At 41.1% G+C, this 22898-nt stretch overlaps 1 protein-coding gene across 1 annotated transcript in view; it reads left to right on the forward strand.

Moving 5' to 3' along the window:
• LOC126184153 (putative epidermal cell surface receptor) overlaps positions 1–22898 on the forward strand; it is a 401413-nt gene that overhangs the window by 368100 nt on the left and 10415 nt on the right. The window contains 1 exon segment of the mRNA XM_049926525.1: positions 8168–8398. Within this exon segment, the coding sequence (XP_049782482.1) occupies positions 8168–8398 (231 nt within the window).

A 22898-nucleotide genomic window follows, 5' to 3' on the forward strand; every position in this document is an offset into this window, starting at 1 on the left:
CACACATTAATGAATGAATAAAATGCAACATCATCACAGTACTAATATTCTACCATGGGTATAGTAGGATCTTACTGTCTCATACCACAGTGGGAGGGTGATAGAAATAACGCATTCTAGCAAATACAGTCGTGACACTCACTGCTGTGAGTCATCAGATGATCAAAACGACTTGCAAAATGATTTAGATAAGATATCTGTATGGTGTGAAAAGTGGCAATTGACCCTGAATAAAGAAAAGTGCGAAGTTATTCACATGAGTACTAAAAGAAATCAGCTAAATTTCGATTACGCGATAAGTCACACAAATCTGATGGCTGTAAATTCAACTAATTACTTAGGGATTACAATTACAAATAACCTGAATTGGAATGATCACATATATAATTTTGTGGGTAGAGCAAACCAAAGACTGCGATTCATTGGCAGAACACTTAGAAGGTGCAACAGGTCTTCCAAAGAGACTGCTTACACTACGCTTGTCTGCCATATTCTGGAGTATTGCTGTGCGGTGTGGGATCCGCATCAGGTGGGACTGACGGATGACATAGAAAAAGTGCAAAGAGGGGCAGCTCATTTTGTATTATTGTGAAATAGGGGAGATAGTGTCACAGACATGATACGTGAATTGGAGAGGCAATCATTAAAACAAAGGCGCTTTTTGTTGCGATGGGATCTTCTCATGAAATTTCAATCACCAGTTTTCTCCTCTGATTGTAAAAACATTCTGTTGGCATCCACCTGCATAGGGAGAAATGATCATCACGATAAAATAAGAGAAATCAGGGCTCGTACAGAAAAATTTAAGTGCTCATTTTTCCCGCGTGCCGTTCGAGTCTGGAACGGTAAAGAGACAGCACGAAGGTGGTTCATTGAACCCTCTGACAGGCACTTGATTGTGAATAGCAAAGTAATCACGTAGATGTAGATGTAGATGTAGATGTAGATGTGAGAATTGTTACCGTCTGACAGCTGGAACGACACTAGAGTCCTTAGCAGTTAGAAAACCAGCCGTAAGATTAATCTTTGTTTTTAATAATTTTGATATTTAATTAACAAAATAGATATTATATTTTTATATTCCAAGCATTTTAAACTATCAAGAGACATTAACAGTTATGAAACAAATTTAAAAACAAAAATCTCGCTGATTCGGTGACACAAACTAAAACTTACTCATGAAGCATTGAATATGTGTATAACTGCAGCTTGCTCCATTGAAAGTGTGAGAATATAAGCACATATTTCATGAATGAGAAGTATTTTTCTTTATGTCTGTTTTTTTTTAATTTTATTATTATTATTATTATTATTCCCACATGTAGTTCTGTAGCAGCAAATTTCCAAGGTCATGGAACATTTCAGTCCATTAAATTACAACATAAAAGTAATAATATATAAAATAAAATGTTTATGAACCCAAAAAAAGACAAGCTATAAGTTTATGTAAATGCAATCAACAATACAACACAGGAATCAGCTTAATTTTTCAAGGAACTCCTGAACAGAATATAAGGAGTGACTCATGAGGAAAATCTTCAGTTTTGATTTGAAAGCATGTGGATCACTGCTAAAATTGTTGAATTCCTGTGATAGCTTATTGAAAATGGATGCAGCAGTATACTGTACACATTTCGGCACAAGAGTGAAGGAAGTGTAATCCAAATGCAGATTGGATTTCCACCTAGTATTAACTGAGTGAGCTGCTAATTCTTGAGAATAAGCTGATATTGTTAACAAGAAATGGTAGTAAAGAATATATATATTGAGAGGCCAATGTCATAATACCCAGACTAATGAACAGGGGTTGACAAGAGGTTTGCGAACTTCCACCACTTTTGCCTCAACCACCCATTTATGAGCCAAAAAATATCCTTTGAGAATGGGAAGAGTTACCTCAAAATATAATACCATCGAACATAAGCAAATGAAAATAAGCAAAGTAGACTACTTTTCATGTTGAACTATCACTTACTTCAGATATTGTTCAAATAGTAAAAATGGCAGCATTAAATCTTTTAACAAGATCCTGAGTGTGGGCTTTCCTCAACAGTTTACTGTCTATCTGAACACCTAGAAATTTGAATTGTTCAGTTTCACTAATCAAATACCCACTCTGTGAAACTAAAATTTCAGATTTTCTTCAAACTGTAAAAACTGAGTCTTACTGTGATTTAGCTTTGGTTTATTTTCTGCAAGCCAAGACGTTATGTCATGAACTTTACTATTTGAAACAGTGCACACATCATCCTTTACTGCCAAGAAAGTGCAATCAGCAAACACAAAGAATTTAGAATCACCTGTAATAGTAGAGGGCATAGCATTTACACTGAGGCACCAAAGAAACTGGTACAGGCATGTGTATTCAAGTACCAAGATATATAAACAGGCAGAATACGGTGATGTGGTTGGCAATGCCTGTATAAGACAACAAATGTCTGGCACAGTTGTCAGATCAGTTTCTGCTGCTACAATGGCAGATTAGCAGCATTTGAGTGAGTTTGAACATGGTCTTACAGTGGGCGCATAAGCAATGGGACACAGAAACTCCGATGGACTGGGGATTTTCTCATACGACCATTTCACAAGTGTACTTTGAATATCAGGAATACAGTAAAACATCAAATCTCTGACATCGCTATGGCCGGAAAAAGATCCTGCAAGAACAGGACCAATGATGTTGTTGTTGTTGTGGTCTTCAGTCCTGAGACTGGTTTGATGCAGCTCTCCATGATAATCTATCCTGTGCAAGCTCCTTCATCTCCCAATACCTACTGCAACCTACATCCTTCTGAATCTGTTTAGTGTATTCATCTCTTGGTCTCCCTCTACGATTTTTACCCTCCATGCTGCCCTCCAATGCTAAATTTGTGATCCCTTGATGCCTCAGGACATGTCCTACCAACCGATCCCTTCTTCTAGTCAAGTTGTGCCACAAACTTCTCTTCTCCCCAATTCTATTCAATACCTCCTCATTAGTTACGTGATCTACCCACCTAATTTTCAACATTCTTCTGTAGCACCACATTTCGAAAGCTTCTATTCTCTTCTTGTCCAAACTATTTACTGTCCATGTTTCACTTCCATACATGGCCACACTCCATACAAATGCTTTCAGAAACGACTTCCTGACACTTAAATCTATACTCGATGTTAACAAATTTCTCTTCTTCAGAAACGCTTTCCTTGCCATTGCCAGTCTACATTTTAAATCCTATCTACTTCAACCATCATTAGTCATTTTGCTCCCCAAATAGCAAAACTCCTTTACTACTTTAAGTGTCTCATTATCTAATCTAATTCCCTCAGCATCACCTGACTTAATTCGACTACATTCCATTATCCTTGTTTTGCTTTTGTTGATGTTCATCTTATATCCTCCTTTCAAGACACTGTCCATTCCATTCAACTGCTCTTCCAAGTCCTTTGCTGTCTCTGACAGAATTACAATGTCATCGGCGAACCTCAAAGTTTTTATTTCTTCTCCCTGGATTTTAATACCTACTCCAAATTTTTCTTTTGTTTCCTTTACTGCTTGCTCAATATACAGATTGAATAACATCGGGGAGAGGCTACAACCCTGTCTCACTCCCTTCCCAACCACTGCTTCCCTTTCATGCCCCTCGACTCTTATAACTGCCATCTGGTTCCTGTACAAATTGTAAATAGCCTTTTGCTCCCTGTATTTTACCCCTGCCTCCTTTAGAATTTGAAAGAGAGTATTACAGTCAACATTGTCAAAAGCTTTCTCTAAGTCTACAAATGCTAGAAACGTAGGTTTGCCTTTCCTTAATCTTTCTTCTAAGTTAAGTTGTAAGGTCAGTATTGCCTCACGTGTTCCAGTATTTCTACCGAATCCAAACTGATCTTCCCCGAGGTCGGCTTCTACCAGTTTTTCCATTCGTCTGTAAATAATTCATGTTAGTATTTTGCAGCTGTGACTTATTAAACTAATAGTTCGGTTATTTTCACGTCTGTCAACACCTGCTTTCTTTGGGATTGGAATTATTATATTCTTCTTGAAGTCTGAGGGTATTTCGCCTGTCTCGTACATCTTGCTCACCAGATGGTAGAGTTTTGTCACGACTGGCTCTGCCAAGGCCGTCAGTAGTTCTAATGGAATGTTGTTTACTCCCGGGGCCTTGTTTCGACTTAGGTCTTTCAGTGCTCTGTCAAACTCTTCATGCAGTATCGTTCCTCCCATTTCATCTTCATCTACATCCTCTTCCATTTCTGTAATATTGTCCTCAAGTACATCGCCCTTGTATAGACCCTCTATATACTCCTTCCACCTTTCTGCTTTCCACTCTTTGCTTAGAACTGGGTTTCCATCAAAGCTCTTTATATTCATGCAACTCTTTCTCCTTTCTCCCAATGTCACTTTAATTTTCCTGTAGGCTGTATCTATCTTACCCCTAGTGAGATAAGTCTCCACATCCTTACATTTGTCCTCTAGCCATGCCTGCTTAGCCATTTTGCACTTCCTGTCGATCTCATTTTTGAGACGTTTGTATTCCTTTTTGCCTGCTTCATTTACTGCATTTTTATATTTTCTCCTTTCATCAATTAAATTCAATATTTCTTCTGTTACCCAAGGATTTCTACTAGCCCTCATCTTTTTACCTACTTGATCCTCTGCTGCCTTCACTACTTCATCCCTCAGAGCTACCCATTCGTCTTCTACTGTATTTCTTTCCCCCATTCCTGTCAATTGTTCCCTTATGCTCTCCCTGAAACTCTGTACAACCTCTGGTTTAGTCAGTTTATCCAGGTCCCATCTCCTTAAATTCCCACCTTTTTGCAATTTCTTCAGTTTTAATAGATTGTGGTCCGAGTCCACATATGCCCATGGAAATGTCCTACAATTTAAAACCTGGTTCCTAAACCTCTGTCTTACCATTATATAATCTATCTGATATCTTTTAGTATCTCCAGGATTCTTCCATGTATACAACCTTCTTTTATGATTCTTTAACCAAGTGTTAGCTATGATTAAGTTATGCTCTGTGCAAAATTCTAACAGACGGCTTCCTCTTTCATTTCTTAGCCCCAATCCATATTCACCTACTATGCTTCCTTGTCTCCCTTTTCCTACTGTCGAGTTCCAGTCACCCATGACTATTAAATTTTCGTCTCCCTTCACTACCTGAATAATTTCTTTTATCTCATCATACATTTCTTCGTCATCTGCAGAGCTAGTTGGCATATAAACTTGTACTACTGTAGTAGGCGTGGGCTTCGTGTCTATCTTGGCCACAATAATGCATTCACTATGCTGTCTGTAGTAGCTTACCCACATTCCTACTTTGCTATTCATTATTAAACCTACTCCTGCATTACCCCTATTTGATTTTGTATTTATAACCCTGTATTCACCTGACCAGAAGTCTTGTTCCTCCTGCCACCGGACTTCACTAATTCCCACTATATCTAACTTTAACCTATCCATTTCCCTTTTTAAATTTTCTAACCTACCTGCTCGATTAAGGGATCTGTCATTCCACACTCCGATCCGTAGAACGCCAGTTTTCTTTCTCCTGATAACGACGTCCTCTTGAGTAGTCCCCACCCAGAGATCCGAATGGGGGACTATTTTACCTCCGGAATATTTTACCCAAGAGGACGCCATCATCATTTAACCATACAGTAAAGCTGCATGCCCTCGGGAAAAATTACGGCTGTAGTTTCCCCTTGCTTTCAGCCGTTCGCAGTCCCACAACAGCAAGGCTGTTTTGGTTAATGTTAGAAGGCCAGATCAGTCAATCATCCAGACTGTTGCCCCTGCAACTACTGAAAAGGCTGCTGCCCCTCTTCAGGAACCACACGTTTGTCTTGCCTCTCAACAGATACCCCTCTGTTGTGGTTGCACCTACAGTACGGCTATCTGTATCGTTGAGGCATGCAAGCCTCCCCACCAATGGCAAGGTCCATAGTTCATGGAGGGAGGGGACCAATGATGACTGAAGAGAATTGTTCAGCATGACAGAAGTGCAACCATTCTGCAGATTGCTGCAGATTTCAATGATGGGCCATCAACAAGTGTCAGCATGTGAAGCGTTCAACAAAATATCATTGATGTAGGCTTTTGGAGCAGAAGGCCCACTCGTGTACCCTCGATGAGTGCACAACACAAAGATTTACATCTCCCCGGGCCCATCAATACTGACATTGGACTGTTGATGACTGGAAACATGTTGCCTGGTCAGACAAGTCTCATTTCAAATTGTATCGAACGGATGGACATATAAGGGTCTGGAGACAATCTCAGGAATCCACAGACCCGCAAATCAGCAGGGGACTGTTCAAGCTGGTGGAGGCTCTGTAATGGTGTGGGGCATGTGCAGTTGGAGTGATGAGCGGCTCCTGATATGTCTAGATACAATTCTGATGGGTGATATGTACGTAAGAATCCTGTCTGATCACCTGCATGCATTCATGTCCATTGTGCATCTCTGCGGCACCCCCCATTTAACCGTCCCTACTCAGACCCTACGTCACAGCCATTCTCAACACTGTGGATAATGACATTCTGCTGTCTATTGTTAAAGTAAAAGGTGAACCAGTTGTGAGATACTCCCCATATTCCATAATGGTCCAACTTCTGGAGCATATTTTGTGATTAACCTTAGTTAAATCAAAGCATTTGAAACCTTTTGTTTAATCCATCCAGTCTCTCACAGAGAAAAGAATATAGCATTTTGAGTTGTTAAACTGCTTCTAAAACCAAACTATACATTTGATAGGAAATTATGTGAAATAAAATGATCAATTATCCTTACATACACACCTTTTCAATAACTTACATGATAGGCCCCTTCCCTGACACATAATAGTTTTATGTGGATTCTAATGATTCTTACACTTCAACTGACTTTCTAATTCACCAACATCTTCATAAATGCAATCACTTTTTCTTCAAAAGCAAATGTTTAGAAGACTCTTGCTGTCAATGCCTCAGATGCAGCAACAGTTGTGAATTTGGTGTCTTTTGTGTTAGGAAAAAGTTTTATTGTTTTTGACATTTTATTACTAAGTCAGTGTGGTTTTCCCTTCAGCTGTAGTTGTGGTGGCTTATTTGGTATTTTAAATAATGTAGGTGTTGTATTTTTATACAAGTTTCCTATGTTCCACATGCACAAATTTAACAAGAAGTGTAATTATGAGTACTTCACATTATTGAGTAGAAATACAAAGTCTTTTGCAACAGGTCATGTACTCTGCTGCTTACCAGTCTTTTTTGTTCTTAAAATAAAATTACGTTCTTCAGTAAATATCTGTACATTACAAAGAATTGTAAATAAGCTGAATAAGCTGTACTGTTTCATACCTACTAGCGTTGATTTTCATGCCACTACATTTTCTCCCTGTTGAGAAAAAGACACACAGAGAGAGAGAGAGAGAGAGAGAGAGAGAGAGAGAGAGAGAAGGAAAAAACTGTTACAAATCTATATAAATTGCACTGTTTGCACTCAACCATTATCATATTCATAAGTGAAGCTTTCTGTTCACCTGGAACATCATCAACATAGAAACTAACTTGATTGCTTTATCAACTGAATAAAACTTTGGTTCAAAAGGAGGGAAATATACCTGTAGAAATACCTCTCTGGGTATCCAGACAGACAAAAGTACCTGACGAGAGCCAGAAACACATTTTTCAAAACCACACAGGCATTATGTTAATATAACCCTTCTGAATTTTATATTTTACACCATAATACTTGCAAAAAATGTGATTAGTCAAATCTTTGTCTAACCAACCAACTGAACAACTAGCTAGCCAGCTAATAACTGACTGCTGTGCACAAACAAGGGATTAATTTAACTAATGCAACTTGCTACCCTGCAATAAAAGCTATATTGACCTAGAGGCCTATTGGTCCTAATGCACACCTAGAATGTCCAATACAAACATAAATCCACCACTGATGTTTTCTAATACCACTTGAAGACTATTATCCTTTGTGTTCCAAAAACAAACAAACGTGTATGTTATTTTGCACTACTATCAAGTTTCCAAACTACTGAAAATTGTAGAAGTTCACAAATATTTCAGTTCATTTATTTTTAAGGTTAATTTTAATGATAAATGTATGTATAAATATTTTAGCAGAGATATTTGTTGTTCTGTAACATCAAAATTTATAACCAGTTTTATGTTCTTTAGGGAAACTAGAAGGTGCACCGGTTACTCCTGTGCAAACAGCAAACAGTTATTATAGTCCACTAGTAGCAGTGGCTATTCTGGCTGCAATCTCAACACTAGCTGCTGTTATTCTGTTGTTGGTTCTACTACGGAAGCATGGTCAAAACAAGGCTGCCATCTCAGCTGGTCGCAAGTCCCAGTCTGCTTACGACAATCCTTCTTACAAGGTAGAAATCCAGCAAGAAACAATGGGTATGCTCCTGTCTCATATCTGTACCTAGTGTCTCTAACTTCGTTTCTGTTATCCATTAAACATTTTTTAACCTTTACAACATTTGTCAAGATAACTATATAGCTTATTGACAGTTATCAATACAAAACAAAAAGTCTTGATTTTTCATCCTTTATACACACAGAGCACAAAATAGGGATCATCTTTATGATAAAGATGCAAACAGTCTGGTTCAAAACTGTGAGCAGTAGGATATCAACTTGTTGTTGGACTGTGTGTTCACAGTGCATCAGAAACAACTCCTGCAGCTAGGTGAACAATGCACATTTAAAAAAGAAGTGAAGAACGCACAATTCTTTTAGCTGTAAAAAGCACATGGATGAATAAATTTAGAAGCTGATCACCATTACCGATAATGGATCAGAACACCTGGTTCCCTAAAACATAGTATCAGCTGCTATAAATGGGATATTATGAGTGCCCCATCTTTCCTTTCTAATCTGAGCTACTACTCAGTTTTTTATTCCACCTCCACAGATGAGTGGTAAGCTGTCTGACTGCCATGTGGAGTACCTGCACTCAGTTCACAATACTGCCAGGGATCTCTCCTGCAGAGGAGGACTGGAATGGTGTTCACTCAGATGTGAGATGCCACCCGAGTAGCTGCCTGAAAAAGAAGCAACAGATCCAAGATCTGAAAAGCTGATGACATCTAGGAGAGTAATGAGATGAACCGATGCCTCTCTATACCATATCCAAATGACACCATATGGCAGAGAATTGGGCAGCGGCAGTTGAGCATTTCACAGTCCTCTGGGTCTGATCACAGAGTTTAGTTTCTTTTCTTTTCCTTCATTTCTGTGCATATTTTTTCATATCAGACTTGAAAAAAAAATTACCAAATCACTTTCTAAGGATGTACAGCAGTCATACTGCACCTTGAATCAGCAGTTTTTGGGTGGTAAACAATGTCTAGCATTTCAGAATTACTCACTTCACTATTTTGCACACACCTTTTGCACCCACACTAAAAAGTTCATTGTAAAATAATGCTACTTTTACATAAATATGTAAGTATTCTCAATAATCAGTTATAATTTCGATGACCATTTATGAAATGAGATTAATATTCTTTCCACACTGTACATCTAATGGATATACTGAAAATATCAAATTTGAAACACATGCATAAATATGTAGAGAGCATAACTTACAGCCACTGTTACGTCATACATTTTCAAACTTTCAAAAGTCTATGACAGTCATCTTAATGCACCTTCAGGTATTCCACAGAAAGCTCAGCAAAGCAGCAGACACTGTTCCTTGATATTCCCTGAAGGAGGTCTTATTTCAGGGTGAAGTACAAAACTTCAACATATGTGGATTAAATAATTCCATTGTAGAATGTCGATTCCTTAAAAGGAGATATCAAAATTTCCTGGTCACTTCCACTGCTACAAATTAAAAATAGTCCAAACTGAAAACCTAGTTGATAAAAAGAAATGATTGTTAGTTACCAACATGGCGGTGAAAAGAATTTACAGGTAGGTCAAACATGGTAATTGGTTGTCTATATAGACTGCCCACCTCTGGAACATTTTAGGGACAACTTTCAGAAGGTTGCACGTAAATTTCCTGGTCACATTATATTACCAGGGTTGCCATATGTTGTGGAAATCAGAGAATACAGGGAATTTCAGATGTGTCAGGGAAATTTGGAAAAAGCACTGGAAAAATCATCTCAGTAGATGAAATGGTTTGTTTACTGAGATGTTGCTTTCCTACTCCCTCATTCTTATTGATTCTCCCCTTTATATTACTCACCTGGCCCTGCAGTCAGTGCTAGCCTAGCAGCTGCTGACAAGAAACAGGGAGGTGTGAGAAGTGTTTTATTTGAATCTGATTCTCAGAGACTGTTGACACAGCAGCTGGAGACAGCAGTCATGTGCACATGAGTTGTGTCTGAGTGATTGTGTGAATATTTGTGTGCGCTCTCATTTTCTGACAAAGACTGTGGCCAAAAATTTATTTGTGAGAATTGTGATTGTACCTGTCTGTGACTCGGCTATCATCTTTACGGTAAGTTGCTATCTATCCCCATTATAATTTATTCTCAGAGTATTCGTAAAAGTAACCTGTTGCATGGATTGATCACTGTGGTCTCATTTAATCAACATGGTGTTTGTGACACATGAATATAATTGGCCAAATGAGTGGACTTCCATGATGGGCTAAAATCACAGGCCATTTCTGTGGGTATCTCTAATGGATCAGGCCTGAATCTAAGGCCCATTGTTTCCCACTAATGTGCAGGCCTGCCTATCAGATCTAGTCTCACTGATCTGCCTGCAGGCCAGATCTGTTTTTGTGTGATGTAATGCAGCAGATTTTCATAGTTTATTCGTGTAGCCAGGACTGCTGTGCTCCTCAGCAGACCAGAGGCCACAGGCAATGGATTTCAGGAATTCCAGCCGTCTCACCGCAAGTACATTGTACATTGCAGCTTTTTATAGACATTTTATTTATTCTAGTACATTTTGGCACTTTGAAAGTAGTTTATACATTACAAAGTATGGACGACAAGAATAAGAAAATTGTGGCAGTTGCCGGCAGTTTGTATATTATGTACTCAAATATTTCTTGAAAGAAAAACCTCGCAATATCTGTAAAATTATAAACATAACACAGTGGGTAATAACCAACAATAATGAACATAGTAGAACTAACATTTTATTGGCAATCACCTATAGTGTTGGTTTACAACTCTTCCCTGCCTAGTACACTTCTTTCAAGAGGCCTATTTTTTTCTGAGGGTATTTCTGAAATCAGTGAAGGTATTTTAAACCTGTGTATTTTTATCACCAAATGTGTTTTGTTTTATTGAAATAAAATAACATCATTCGTCTTCATGAAACATATATACCATTTGGCTTGCTTTCTCCATCTAAAAACAGTTCATTACAAAAGATGTTGTCAGTACCTACGATTTTCTCTCACACATTTATAAATACAGACATCCTTACATTTTTTGTCAACTTATGTCTTAACTTACCCTTGAGATCTCAAAATTTATCTGGGAAATATCAGGGAATTTCATTTGGGGAAACTTGTGGCAACCTTGGTTACTAAGGAGACAAAAAATGGTTCAAATGGCTCTGAGCACTATGGGACTTAACTTCTGATGTCATCAGTCCCCTAGAACTTAGAACTACTTAAATCTAACTAACCTAAGGACATCACACACATCCATGCCCGAGGCAGGATTCGAGCCTGCGACCGTAGCGGTCGTGTGGTTCCAGACTGGAGCGCCTAGAACTGCTCGGCCACTCCAGCTGGCCTACTAAGGAGACAAATCAAATTACCAACTGGGAGACTTAAGTATTGAAGGCAGGTAGTAGGGGCAGACAGGAAATCGTGTAGAATCTTTTAAATGCATCAGCTGGAAATCAACTTGAGCAGTCAAGCGGAGAAATGACTTTACAGGAATACAAACAGGTCTTAACTTCTTGACTCAATTAATGTAGAGCAGGGAATCAGTGGCCATAATGTCATTTTAGCATCATTGGCTACATGTGTAAATAGAAATGTAAAGAATGGTAGGAAGATATTTCTGGTTAGTAAGTATGACGAATAACAGAGTTCAAATTATTTGAGAAGCCAACATGAAACACTCATCTCTGAATGAAAATGTTAAGTGTAAATGGACAAAGTTCAGGAGCATTGAACAATATATCTTAGATATAGACGTGCTGAGCAAATATGAGAAGGATGGGAAAGAACCATCACTGTTTCACAGTTTGACAGCCATGTCAAAAGGTGGTCCCAAAACAAAGAGAGCATCACCACAGATATAAATGTAGCTGAAGGTTTTGAACAAATTAAAACTGAATGAAGCTACTGTAGCAACCAGTGACTTAACCATTATGTTGGGTGGTGCATGAGGGCATATTGAGGTCAGGAGGTAGACCTATAACCAATCTAGGGCATGGGTGAGAAGTGGTGATATGGTTGGATGCCTGTTTGAGAGCCCACTGGGGCATCAGTGAAATAGCATTAAAGAACAAAACATTTGTTGGTCAATATACAACAGTTGATGTGACAAGGTTCCAGGTCCCCCATGGCACCAGGGTAGTAGCAGTGAGCACCCAGCCAGGAAGGCATTAATGTCAGCCTGTGGCCCATGTTGTCATGGCATGGATGACAGAGGCAACCTGAGGTTGCTGGGGTGTCAGGATGTCTACCATCCATCAGCTATTCTGCCCAGCTACAGCTGTGAACAGGGTGCACAGAGGCAAGCTAAATTACACTGTGGCCCCAGGGCAGGAGAGTCATGGGAGTCTGCCAGAGGAGCAGAGTTGGGCAGAGGAGGTGATTGGATGGCTACACATCAAGGCTTGTGCTGGAGGCAACCAAGTGATCCTCTGGTTGATGGTGCTAGGTCTGCCACATCAGACATGGACGCTATTAGCTGCAGCCATGCTGTTCATGCAAAGTCCCCAGGTAGGGCTTGCAGCAACGTGGAAGCTACTAGAATGCTGGATAAGCATATGGTTGACCACCATAGGTCCCTTCTCAAAGATGGCCGACTGCAGGCTGAGAGTACCTCAACTGAAAATGAACAATGATGGCACCTCAGGACTTTCATTTAATTAGAAGCCAACATTTACAGATTTACATTTATGTGCAAATAGCTGCACCATCCTTCCCAGATGGTGACTGTTCTAAAACCTTTGATTCGCAGAACACATATCATTGCTGATGAGATCAATCTACAGGATGAGCTGCCCCCCACCAAAACAGCAGCACTTTTCAGTTCTGTCAGATATGACTTAATACTCTGCAAGGTTTGGGTTTACAAGATCCCTTGCAAGTGTGGCCTTTCAAATCAGACAGATGATTTGTACAGACATTAAAAAATGTACGAAAGACTGTAGGTACACTCTGCTGTTACAGCCCAATAACTTTGTTGTGGCTTTGACACCAGTCACTCAATGCTGTACAAAAATGTTAAAATTCCACTGTCAGCTTCATCGTTTTGGAACTCAGTGATGAAAGGAGCAGTTGCAATTTGTTTGGCAACAATTTTATTGATGGAGGTAGCAGTTTCAGCTTGGACAAGTCATGGAATATAACACTTTTTTAAAATAAATTTGCAATGTCACCATAGTGCAGCTTTTAATGATGATCTACATCCCAGCCTGGATCAGATGTATTGCCACAGATTTAATTCATGCATATTTCTTTGCCACTCATCAATGTGTCTGCCATTTGTGCAGCTGTGGTGGCATGTGCAGTGAAGCAATGTGAGGGTTTAAAAGGATTGAACAAGAACTAGAGCAACAGTCTGTTGGCTCACTCTGAAAATGGCCAAAATACATATAGCCAAAGTATTAGAAGAAGAAACAGAATTTATGCTGCTCCAGCCCCGAAATTTAATGGAGATCCTGTTTGTTTGAAAATAAGAGGGGAGGATGCAGGGTATCTCAGTAAAGTACCTGCAACATACCACATATTTTCAATGTTATGATGAATGGAGTAATACAAGCAGTAAAGTGGGAGGACCATACAATAAATGTATTAGTTATATGCATTTCTGAAAGAACAGACACTGTTGATGATCCACAGCTGTACAAAATACTTCAAAATTAATTCACTGGCCACAAATTCCTTTACAACACCTGTATTAGGTACAGATATACTACCCAATAGTGGCATACAAAAATTTATGCTGGGCCAGTACTTGAACCCAGATTTCCCAGTTATTGCAAGCTTTCACCTTAACCACTTTGGCAATCTGTGCACACTCTCCAGGTTGACACAAGCTTCTACATGTCATATTGTCTACATCCTTATATTATAGTCCACCAAGGCGATGAATTTAGCCGACTACAGTATAAAGACGTAGACATTAAGACATGTGGAAATATGTCAGTGTGGGCAGCGCGCACAGACAGCCAAAGTGTTAAAAATGAACACTCACAATTAGCAGAAAATCAAGTTTCAAATTCCAGTCCAGCACTATTGGGTAGTAGATCTAAATCTAATTCAGTTGTTGTCAAGGAATTCAAACAGTGAATTAATTTCAGAGAAATGCATTACTGTTTGCTGATGATATAAGTGTAAAGAAATAATGCAAGATGAAACCCACAGTAGAGTTTTTGCAAAAAGAATTTAAGAGAATGTGACTTACCATCATCAAAACAAAAAGTGCTAGTTTGACAATGAGGAGATATCCAGATTATTTAATTTGAAAGTTAAACAAATCCTGAAGTGTGCAATAGATTACAACTAGCTTCCATGTTCTACAGCACCACCTGACAAACAATTCACAATTTAGAACAGAGTTTATACACTATCTCCAAATATTAAATAAAACTTTTTTCAAATGTTGATGTATGAGTTATTGCAGCAATACTGGCTATATCAGCTAGCAATCACTGTAACAAATTTCCTCTGCACCTGCACCTAGAGAACTGGTGAGGACATTAAAAAAAAAAAGAGGGAGAGAAAGAGAAAGTATTAAAGAGTCAGGGGTGAGATGTGGGCTTGAGGATTCAGTGGAAACACTGTTGACAATAAAGAATGACTTAATTTGACTCCAATACATGATGTGTAGCAGCTCTGCAAGGCAAACGCACCTCTCTCTCATATACCTGGGTGGCTCTGACATATGGGTGGTAGTGTCCACTCTAGATGATGAGCAAGCACCCTGTGATGCTGACAGCAGGCCCAAAGTAGGCCAGCAGCCTTTAGAGGTCACAGCCATTGACATCAATGGCATGCTACTATCCTTGGCGTTGTGAAGCCCTGGCGACCTCTCACTCAGCATTCATCACTGTGGCTGCTTGTGGAGATGGCTATGCACAGGGTTCAACTTGCTGCCCTTTGGGAAGAATCAGACTGTGGCTGGCACTGAGGTGTCAAATCCCACTAGGAACGCAGCAGCAGCAGCAGCAGGAATGGAGGGCAGGTCAGTGGGATGGTGGCACCAAGTCACATGAAGGGCTTAGTATTGCTGGCAGATGCATCGTGGTTCCATACCATGGGCTGCTGCGGATGCCCCCCTCATCTCACTGTCCTATGTAGCTTTGGCACTGTAGGGGTGCTGCTGCTCTGTGGTGATAGCAGTCCCTCTGCCTCAAAATTAAGGTTTATTTATATGCTTCTGGCATTCATTTGTTTCACTAAAACCTGGTACCTAATCATATCACCAATTACAAGAGACTTGTGCTGGTGCGGTGATACCATCCTGCTTGCCATGTGGTTTCCGCTGCGTGGTGCAATTTGCTGTTGCACTCAGCTATCTTTGTCTTGCTACCCATCGTGTGTTTGTTATTGTGACCCACATGTCACTGCACTGGTGCCTTCTGATTCAAGGCTGCTAATTTTTCTTACTGTTGCTAAAGACTTATTATTCTCGCTCAAAGACTGGGTGATGACATCACAGTGTGCCCCTCCACAGAGAAGATATGGTCCCTTGGGTGTTACTTTGTTACAATTCTCCACTATAATTTCCTTTACCCTTAAACTGTAAAACAAGAACATCATACTAAATTGGCTAATCTTAACTACTATGCAATTAATGTATTAATTCAGAGCTTTGTAAATCTATTTTTCGTCCCTCGCTTGTGGAGTTCATTCTGCAGGAACTTGAAGTACAGCTGGATCACGTTTTTGCATGGTTTGTCATTTCAAATACTTTGGAGCTAAGCAAAGCAAAATCAGAGTTACACTGGCACTAGGAACTGTGACACTCCAAAAGGTCCAGTTACCTGATGTCTAGTATCCCAATGCTGTTACACATGCTGCAACAATTGCTCTGCAGTGATCCATCCCTCCTGTACTGGTATCATCCAACTTACATCCGACTTAATTAACCGTCCCATCTCAGTTTCTAGGTGTCATTAAGGATAGTAAGATTCAGTTTGGGCAACATCTATAGAGGTTTGTGTGGCCCATATAGCTGAGGCTGTCACATTCAAGAGAGTAAATCGCATCGTATTAGCTACTAAATGAAACATGTATGGGGATCGGGATGTTATGTACGGTAATATCGAACCCAACATTAAGTATTCGGTCATTTATAATGAATTAATTTCATTTTGATCATGTCAGTACAAACACATCTGCTCGAATACAGAGTTCGGAACACACTGAGATCAACAGTTTTCAAAGAAGTTCATTCTCAAAGATGAGGTGGTCGACTCTTGCAGTTGATAACCACCACAGAGCCCCCGCCGGTAGTGCAGAGCACGGTAAGGATTATGAGAGGCGTGTGTATACCCGGCCGGCTGATGGTGCAGATGCACATGACCGATCGTGTCGTGGCAGGCGCTAGTGCGAGGCGCGATCAGACTGTTTCTCGATGTCTTGGTAGGCACGAACAGCGGGAGGATGGAGGCACGGAAGGTGTCCACAGGTTGACCATGCCATGGTGCTGATGGCATGGTGGAAGCAGAAGGCAGTGGCGTGTCGGTGGGGAGAACATCGTCGTGCCGAGACTGTGCTGCGCAGTGGGGTTTTGATCTGATCAAAGGCGCGGAGTGCGTCAAAGATGTGATGCGATGTATTGCCAAAGTATTTGCTGGCATGCACTGTGGTAATGATGGAGTTGTAGAGGCGCTTGATGTTGCAGCAGCGGAGAAAACGGCAAGCTGCACATGACTGACCTTGGTGGTGGATGACTTCGGTGTAGATGGAAGTGTCACCTCAGAGTCCATGGACAATGAGTGTGTTACAGTGGTAGATGGCAGGATGTTCCAAGCGGAGTTGACAGTGTCGGTATTTTGATGTGCGAAACAGCCGTTATCGAAAGTTGGGGGGGGGGGGGGGGGGATGGCCGTGAGCCCTGTGCATGAGGCATGGCGACGGCGAGAGGTGGTGGAAAGCGGACGTGGTCGGTGAAACCATGGTCGGTGCAGGAAGGCGATGAGACATAATGTGAATGTGAAGAAGTCGAATCAGTGGATGAACTACTGGTCTGTGGTGGAGAGGCAACACAGTTCGATGGAACTGGAGCTGCGTGTGTGCTGTCTCTGTTGGCGCTGCGGTTGAGTCATAAGGTTGCAAGCTGCTCGCGTGACACTGCTGCATAGTCGTGTGTTGGAGCGGAAAGATGCTCACTCGTCGAAGCAGAAATGGCAGATGTGTTGGTCGTACATTGCGCGGAGGTAGTGAAGAGGGCAGCAAAGCAAGCGGCACTCGAATGTGGCTGGTTATGCCGTGGTACAGAAACGAAGTGTCTGGAACTACCAAGGAAAGGTGGCAGCAGCTTAAATAAGTTGCTTGTATCACATCAGTAACGTAGAATTTCCACTTGAGACAGCATGATGATGACAGTTGTGACATCTGGGACATAGATCCATGTAGCGTGATCGTCAGGGTATTAGTTGTAGCTGGTAGTAACGGCAAAGGATCGTCAGCAGTCGGAGGCGGAACAATGACAGGAGCATCTCGTTGCATGTCGTGCTTGGTTGGTGTCAGCTGCGGCAGGTGTAACTGATCTTGTACCAACAAGTTGTATGTCACAATTTGCTCACATAGCTGTTGCAGTTGTTCAGGCAAAAATGTATGTCATGAAGCAGTCTGCTGTGTATCACTGAGTAAGATGGGGTCGAAAGCAGAATCTGTCTCTATCAAAGGGTAACGTGGTGTAAAAGACGAGGTCGGCGGCATAGTATTGACGTAACAGTTCGAGTAGAAGAGATCGTGTGTGCAATTGCGAATGTGAAACTCAGTACTCGGTGGCGGTGGAGTGAGAATACGTTCACTGCTGTATGAAGCATTGATACGGCTGAAATCGTATTCTAGGGTGGGTGAACAAGTTGCGAGCGTGATAGAGTAGTGAATGGCCGGGCAGTAAGCGTGCATAGTGTCGGCGAGTTGTTGACAAGATGCGGGTGCAGTAGCCGTGGTAGGATCGCATGTCACACAGCTGTTTTTTTTTGACTGGGTCAAGGTCAGTGAGCCAGGAGGCGGCGGCCGTGACGTCGCTGTCGGTAGCGGTCGGGCAGAGTCGGTGCGGCTCAGGTGCTGTGTAGAGGGAGGCGTGGCACATCCAGTGTTGCACTGAGAAACAGCCAGCATTGTCGTCGGTGTAATTGGTGCATTGTCGTTGATCAGTAGGATGTCCTTGATGAAATTGTTCCTGTGAATTCGACCAGGCATGCAATTTAGCCGTAGTTCGGAGTTCGTGTGAACTGGGATTTGCAACATAGACCCCATTCGTTGCAGTACATTGTTTGGCATGATTGTCTGGTATCAAAGCACTGCACAAAGTTAATTCATTACACAAAAGCAAGTCAAAATAGTCCAAATTAATCGGTGAAGGAGCACTGCACTGTCCGGAAGTGAAATTACCGATGCGTTGAGCGGGTTTTGATGGACGACGTGTGTGTCTTGGTCACATTTTCGATGTGTGAGAAGGTGACGAAAGTTACCAAAAAGCACGATTCACACAAGAGTCAGGAATTTACACACTAATTACACTTCCTGTACACTGCATCCAGATGCAGCGCGATGCAAAGTCGATGGACGCAGAAATCCGACAAAGGGTTGCTGCATTGTTTGTCCATGGCGATGTTCCAGCACACATTTCTGGCATCGTAAGCGGCGTTTGTGAGCGTCAGGGTCATCAGTATGGGGATTGGGATGTTACGTATGGTAATATCGAACCCAACATTAAGTATCTGGTCGTTTATAATGAATTAACTTATCCTGTTGGTACAAACACATCCGCTCGAATACTGAGTTCAGAACACACTGAGATTAACAGTTTTCAAAGAAGTTCGTTCTCAAAGATGAGGCGGTCGACTCTTGCAGTCGATAACTGCCACACATGGATCCATAATACCTCACACAATCCTATTGATTAATAGTCCACTACCTCACAACTCTAAATGTTCTGCCCCCATGAGTTTCCCTTACTCATAGCACCTAGCAACCACTACTATGTATTGTACACTGAGTATATCCAATGTAAACCCACTCTCTGAAAATATGGTTCTGGTTCGATGTCCTCTTTACAGCAGGTATGTCACTGTGTTTTGCATCTAAACAGTTGTGGGGTGCATGTGCTCCTACTTTTTGCAGTCTCGTGAGTCGGGCATACAGTGGCTACCCCAATCTGACATTGCTGAAACCCACCCTAGGTCACACCACATGTTGATCCCCATCTTCTGCCAGTAGTAGCAACCTTCCTATCACTTGTACAAATTTTCCAACTGCCACTAACTTCACCAGGTAAGTATGCATCATGTGGCACTTAAAGACTGTATGCTTGCTTACTTGCTAGCAGTATACCAGTATCTTTACTGATATGTACAACCGTGTGTTATCTGTCATTACACCCACCATACCACCATAGTAATAGAATGGCCAATTCTGGTTGTTCAGCTCCACTACCAGCTGTGTTTCTGGCAGTAATTCTCCTTACATTTTCACAACCATTTTTGATACTGCTCAGGTAACTGCCCCATCTCATATACTATCACATAGTGACTGCAACAGTCTTGTATCATTATTATTGCATCTAGTACTTGCATCCACGTTTGCACCACTTCCAAATCCCAGTTTAGAGTCCTTGCTGAGGCTCTGGTAAATTCATTATCATAACGTAAAAAACTATACTGGAGGAACCAACATTTCAGCCATGATTACAGTGATCTTCTTCTGGGTCTACTGATGTAACCATGGTGGAAACGTTGATCCCCGTAGCATAATTTTTTATATTACATTGTGGTACGATATTCAGAAAACTTTTATATCAACAAGTATTTGTTGTTTAACATGCTGCTCTTAAAGTGCACAATATGTGTGTAATGCCCCTCCACAGTACACTGACCCCTTTCCAGCCTCTGCAGTTTTATTCAATTTGTTATATTGAAATCACATGCTGTCCTGAAGATGGTCTTCAGTATTCTATCCCCAGCATCAATCCATCCTCTTTTCACTCTCCTGGACTCGTGCAGTACCCCTCAGACCACCTCCTGGATCTGCTCCTTTAGTCGTGCTTATGTTCCAAGCAAGTTCCTGTTTTCTTTTGAGACATTTCTTGGTCTCACACTACCTGCTAACTGTTGTAACCCCTAATAACACCTCCTCCAGCCTCCTAATTTCATTCTGCAACTCCTACACATTAAACACTAAACTTAATAACCATATGTGACTAGATAACAGCACTTCTGGTTGTCTGGAAAATAGAACTACACTCTCTAGGTGGTGGTGATCTTGCAGCGCCCTTGCTCCATGCCCCAGTGAAGAAGTACAGCACTGCCAAAACCAGTATTCATCATTTCCAGCCCTCCTTCCATATAGCAACTTGAGGACAGTTCATCTTCTCTTCCCTCAGAAGCCTGCTGTCTCTGAACAGCATATCTTAATACACTAACAATAAATCTTACCCTAACATAGGCATACTCGTATAACCTTATCTAAAACTACTTTAATGCCCTACATTCTACACAAAACAACAATACTCAGAAATCATAAAATCACAATACATATTAGTTACTTCTTTGGTCTCAGTGCATACTGAGCATTCGGTATCTGAATCTCTCTCTCCTGCTGCTCATCCTTCTGCTTCTCCTTCATCTTTGCCTCTTTCCTTGCTAAACTGCTGTTGGTTGCTAAACTGTCTCACACTCTTTATTGGCACTCTGTGCTGCTTGTCACTCCCCTAGATCCTGATGTAGTGTTTGTATTGCTGATATTTTCCTGCTCAGGCTCTCATGGAATTGCCTCTGATGCACCCTTGTATGGTTTAAATGATACCATTCACAATTGTTCACCTACTTGGCAGCTGCAGCTGTACATTTAGTAGTGGTGTGGTTTGAATTACTTAGTACAGGCCCTTGTGCCGCGTTACAAACATTTTCGTTTCTCTCTTTGGAGCATATGGGCTCGGCAGTATGATCCATTGGCCTACTTTATACTGAAGTAATATCTCCACTAGCTTCAGTGCCTCTTCCTGCTTCTCCACTGGACCCTTCTTCACTTTTCCCTCATCATTTCTGCAAATTCTTGGACCAATCCCCCCCCCCCCTTCCTGCCTACTCATGTTGAATGGTGATGGCATCTTCTTCCCATAAGCTGTGTTAGTGTGCATTTTGGAGTTTTACACACTCACTACAAAGGTCAGATGTGCGTCCCAGTCTGAATGCTGTGCAGTCACATAATAATAAAGCCTCCTTCTATTTGTCTGATGAACTTGTTCCATCAGTTCATTGGCATGTGGATGAAGGGGACTAGTTCTCAATGATTTTACTTTTGACAATAATCACAACTCCTTCATCGGCTTCAACATGAAGTACATCCCTTGCTTCATAATTATTGTCTTCAGCTCTCCAAACTTCAGTAGCCACCTATTAACCAATTCCTGCACGATTGTGACTGCCTGCTGGTCTAGCATCAGCATCATCTTGTTGTAATGAGAAAACTGGTCTCTTATGGTTAGCACAAAACGATTACATGCTGGTGTTTGGCTGAATGTGCCTAACATGTTCACCCCAATGAAACTAAATGGTTCCATTTCTTCTGGCAACCTCTATAACAGTATCTGCTTCCGATGTAAATCTGTCTCTTTATACAATCAACACAATTTCTGACATATTAATGGACATCATTCTTCCTTCCCTTCCACCAGTACTTTTCTGCCACTCTCCAAGTCATTGTTCTGCATCCCCATGGACCAGTAAAATGTGATCATGCATTTCATGTAGTATTTCTTGCTTCAAGTTGGCTTGCACTACCACCCATGGTCGTAATTTCATTTCTCTACACAATAACCGGTCTTGTATGCAAACTGCTGTTTGTTGCCCTTCTGTTACAGCATGCGCTGCTTGCGACTACTCAAGATCCTAGCTACTGCTTTTAGTGTTGCTATCTTCTTGCTTAAGCCATCTGCATTTCAGTGTTTCTTCCCTGGTTTGTGGTTTACTTCATACTGAAATTCACTGAGTTTTAATGCCTATCTCATCAGTCTACTGGATTGGTCTTTCAAATGTAGTAACCACTTCAAAGCTGCATTGTCTCTCACTACCATGAACTTCCTACACCACACAGAATAATTTCTCTCTGTTGCATTCAATTGTCCTGATAGAAAGGCAACAGGGTGTTCTTGACCATCAATCTCTTGGCTCAAAACACATCCAAGAGCATGTCTCAATGCATCACATTACAGTATGAAAGTCTGCTTACACCACCACCACATATGATGTGAACACCTCTTTTAATTCGGCAAATGCTCCCTGAAATTCTTCCAACTACATAAACTTAACACCCTTCTTCAATGATTGCATAAGTGGGCTTGCACTATTCTAGGATCAGTTCTTATGCCATCCTTACTAATCACATGCCGTATACAGTTGACTACTTCTTGTGCAGAGTGACATTTCTCCACACTTATTGTCAAATGAGCCACTTGTGTCCTCTTGAACACTTCAAAGAGTCACTGCCTATGCTCTTGCATATTCCTTGAAAAGACAGTTATGTCATCAAGATACACCAGACACTCACAAGCTT

This window comes from Schistocerca cancellata, chromosome 1 (genome assembly GCF_023864275.1).
Source record: "Schistocerca cancellata isolate TAMUIC-IGC-003103 chromosome 1, iqSchCanc2.1, whole genome shotgun sequence".
NCBI lineage: Eukaryota > Metazoa > Arthropoda > Insecta > Orthoptera > Acrididae > Schistocerca > Schistocerca cancellata.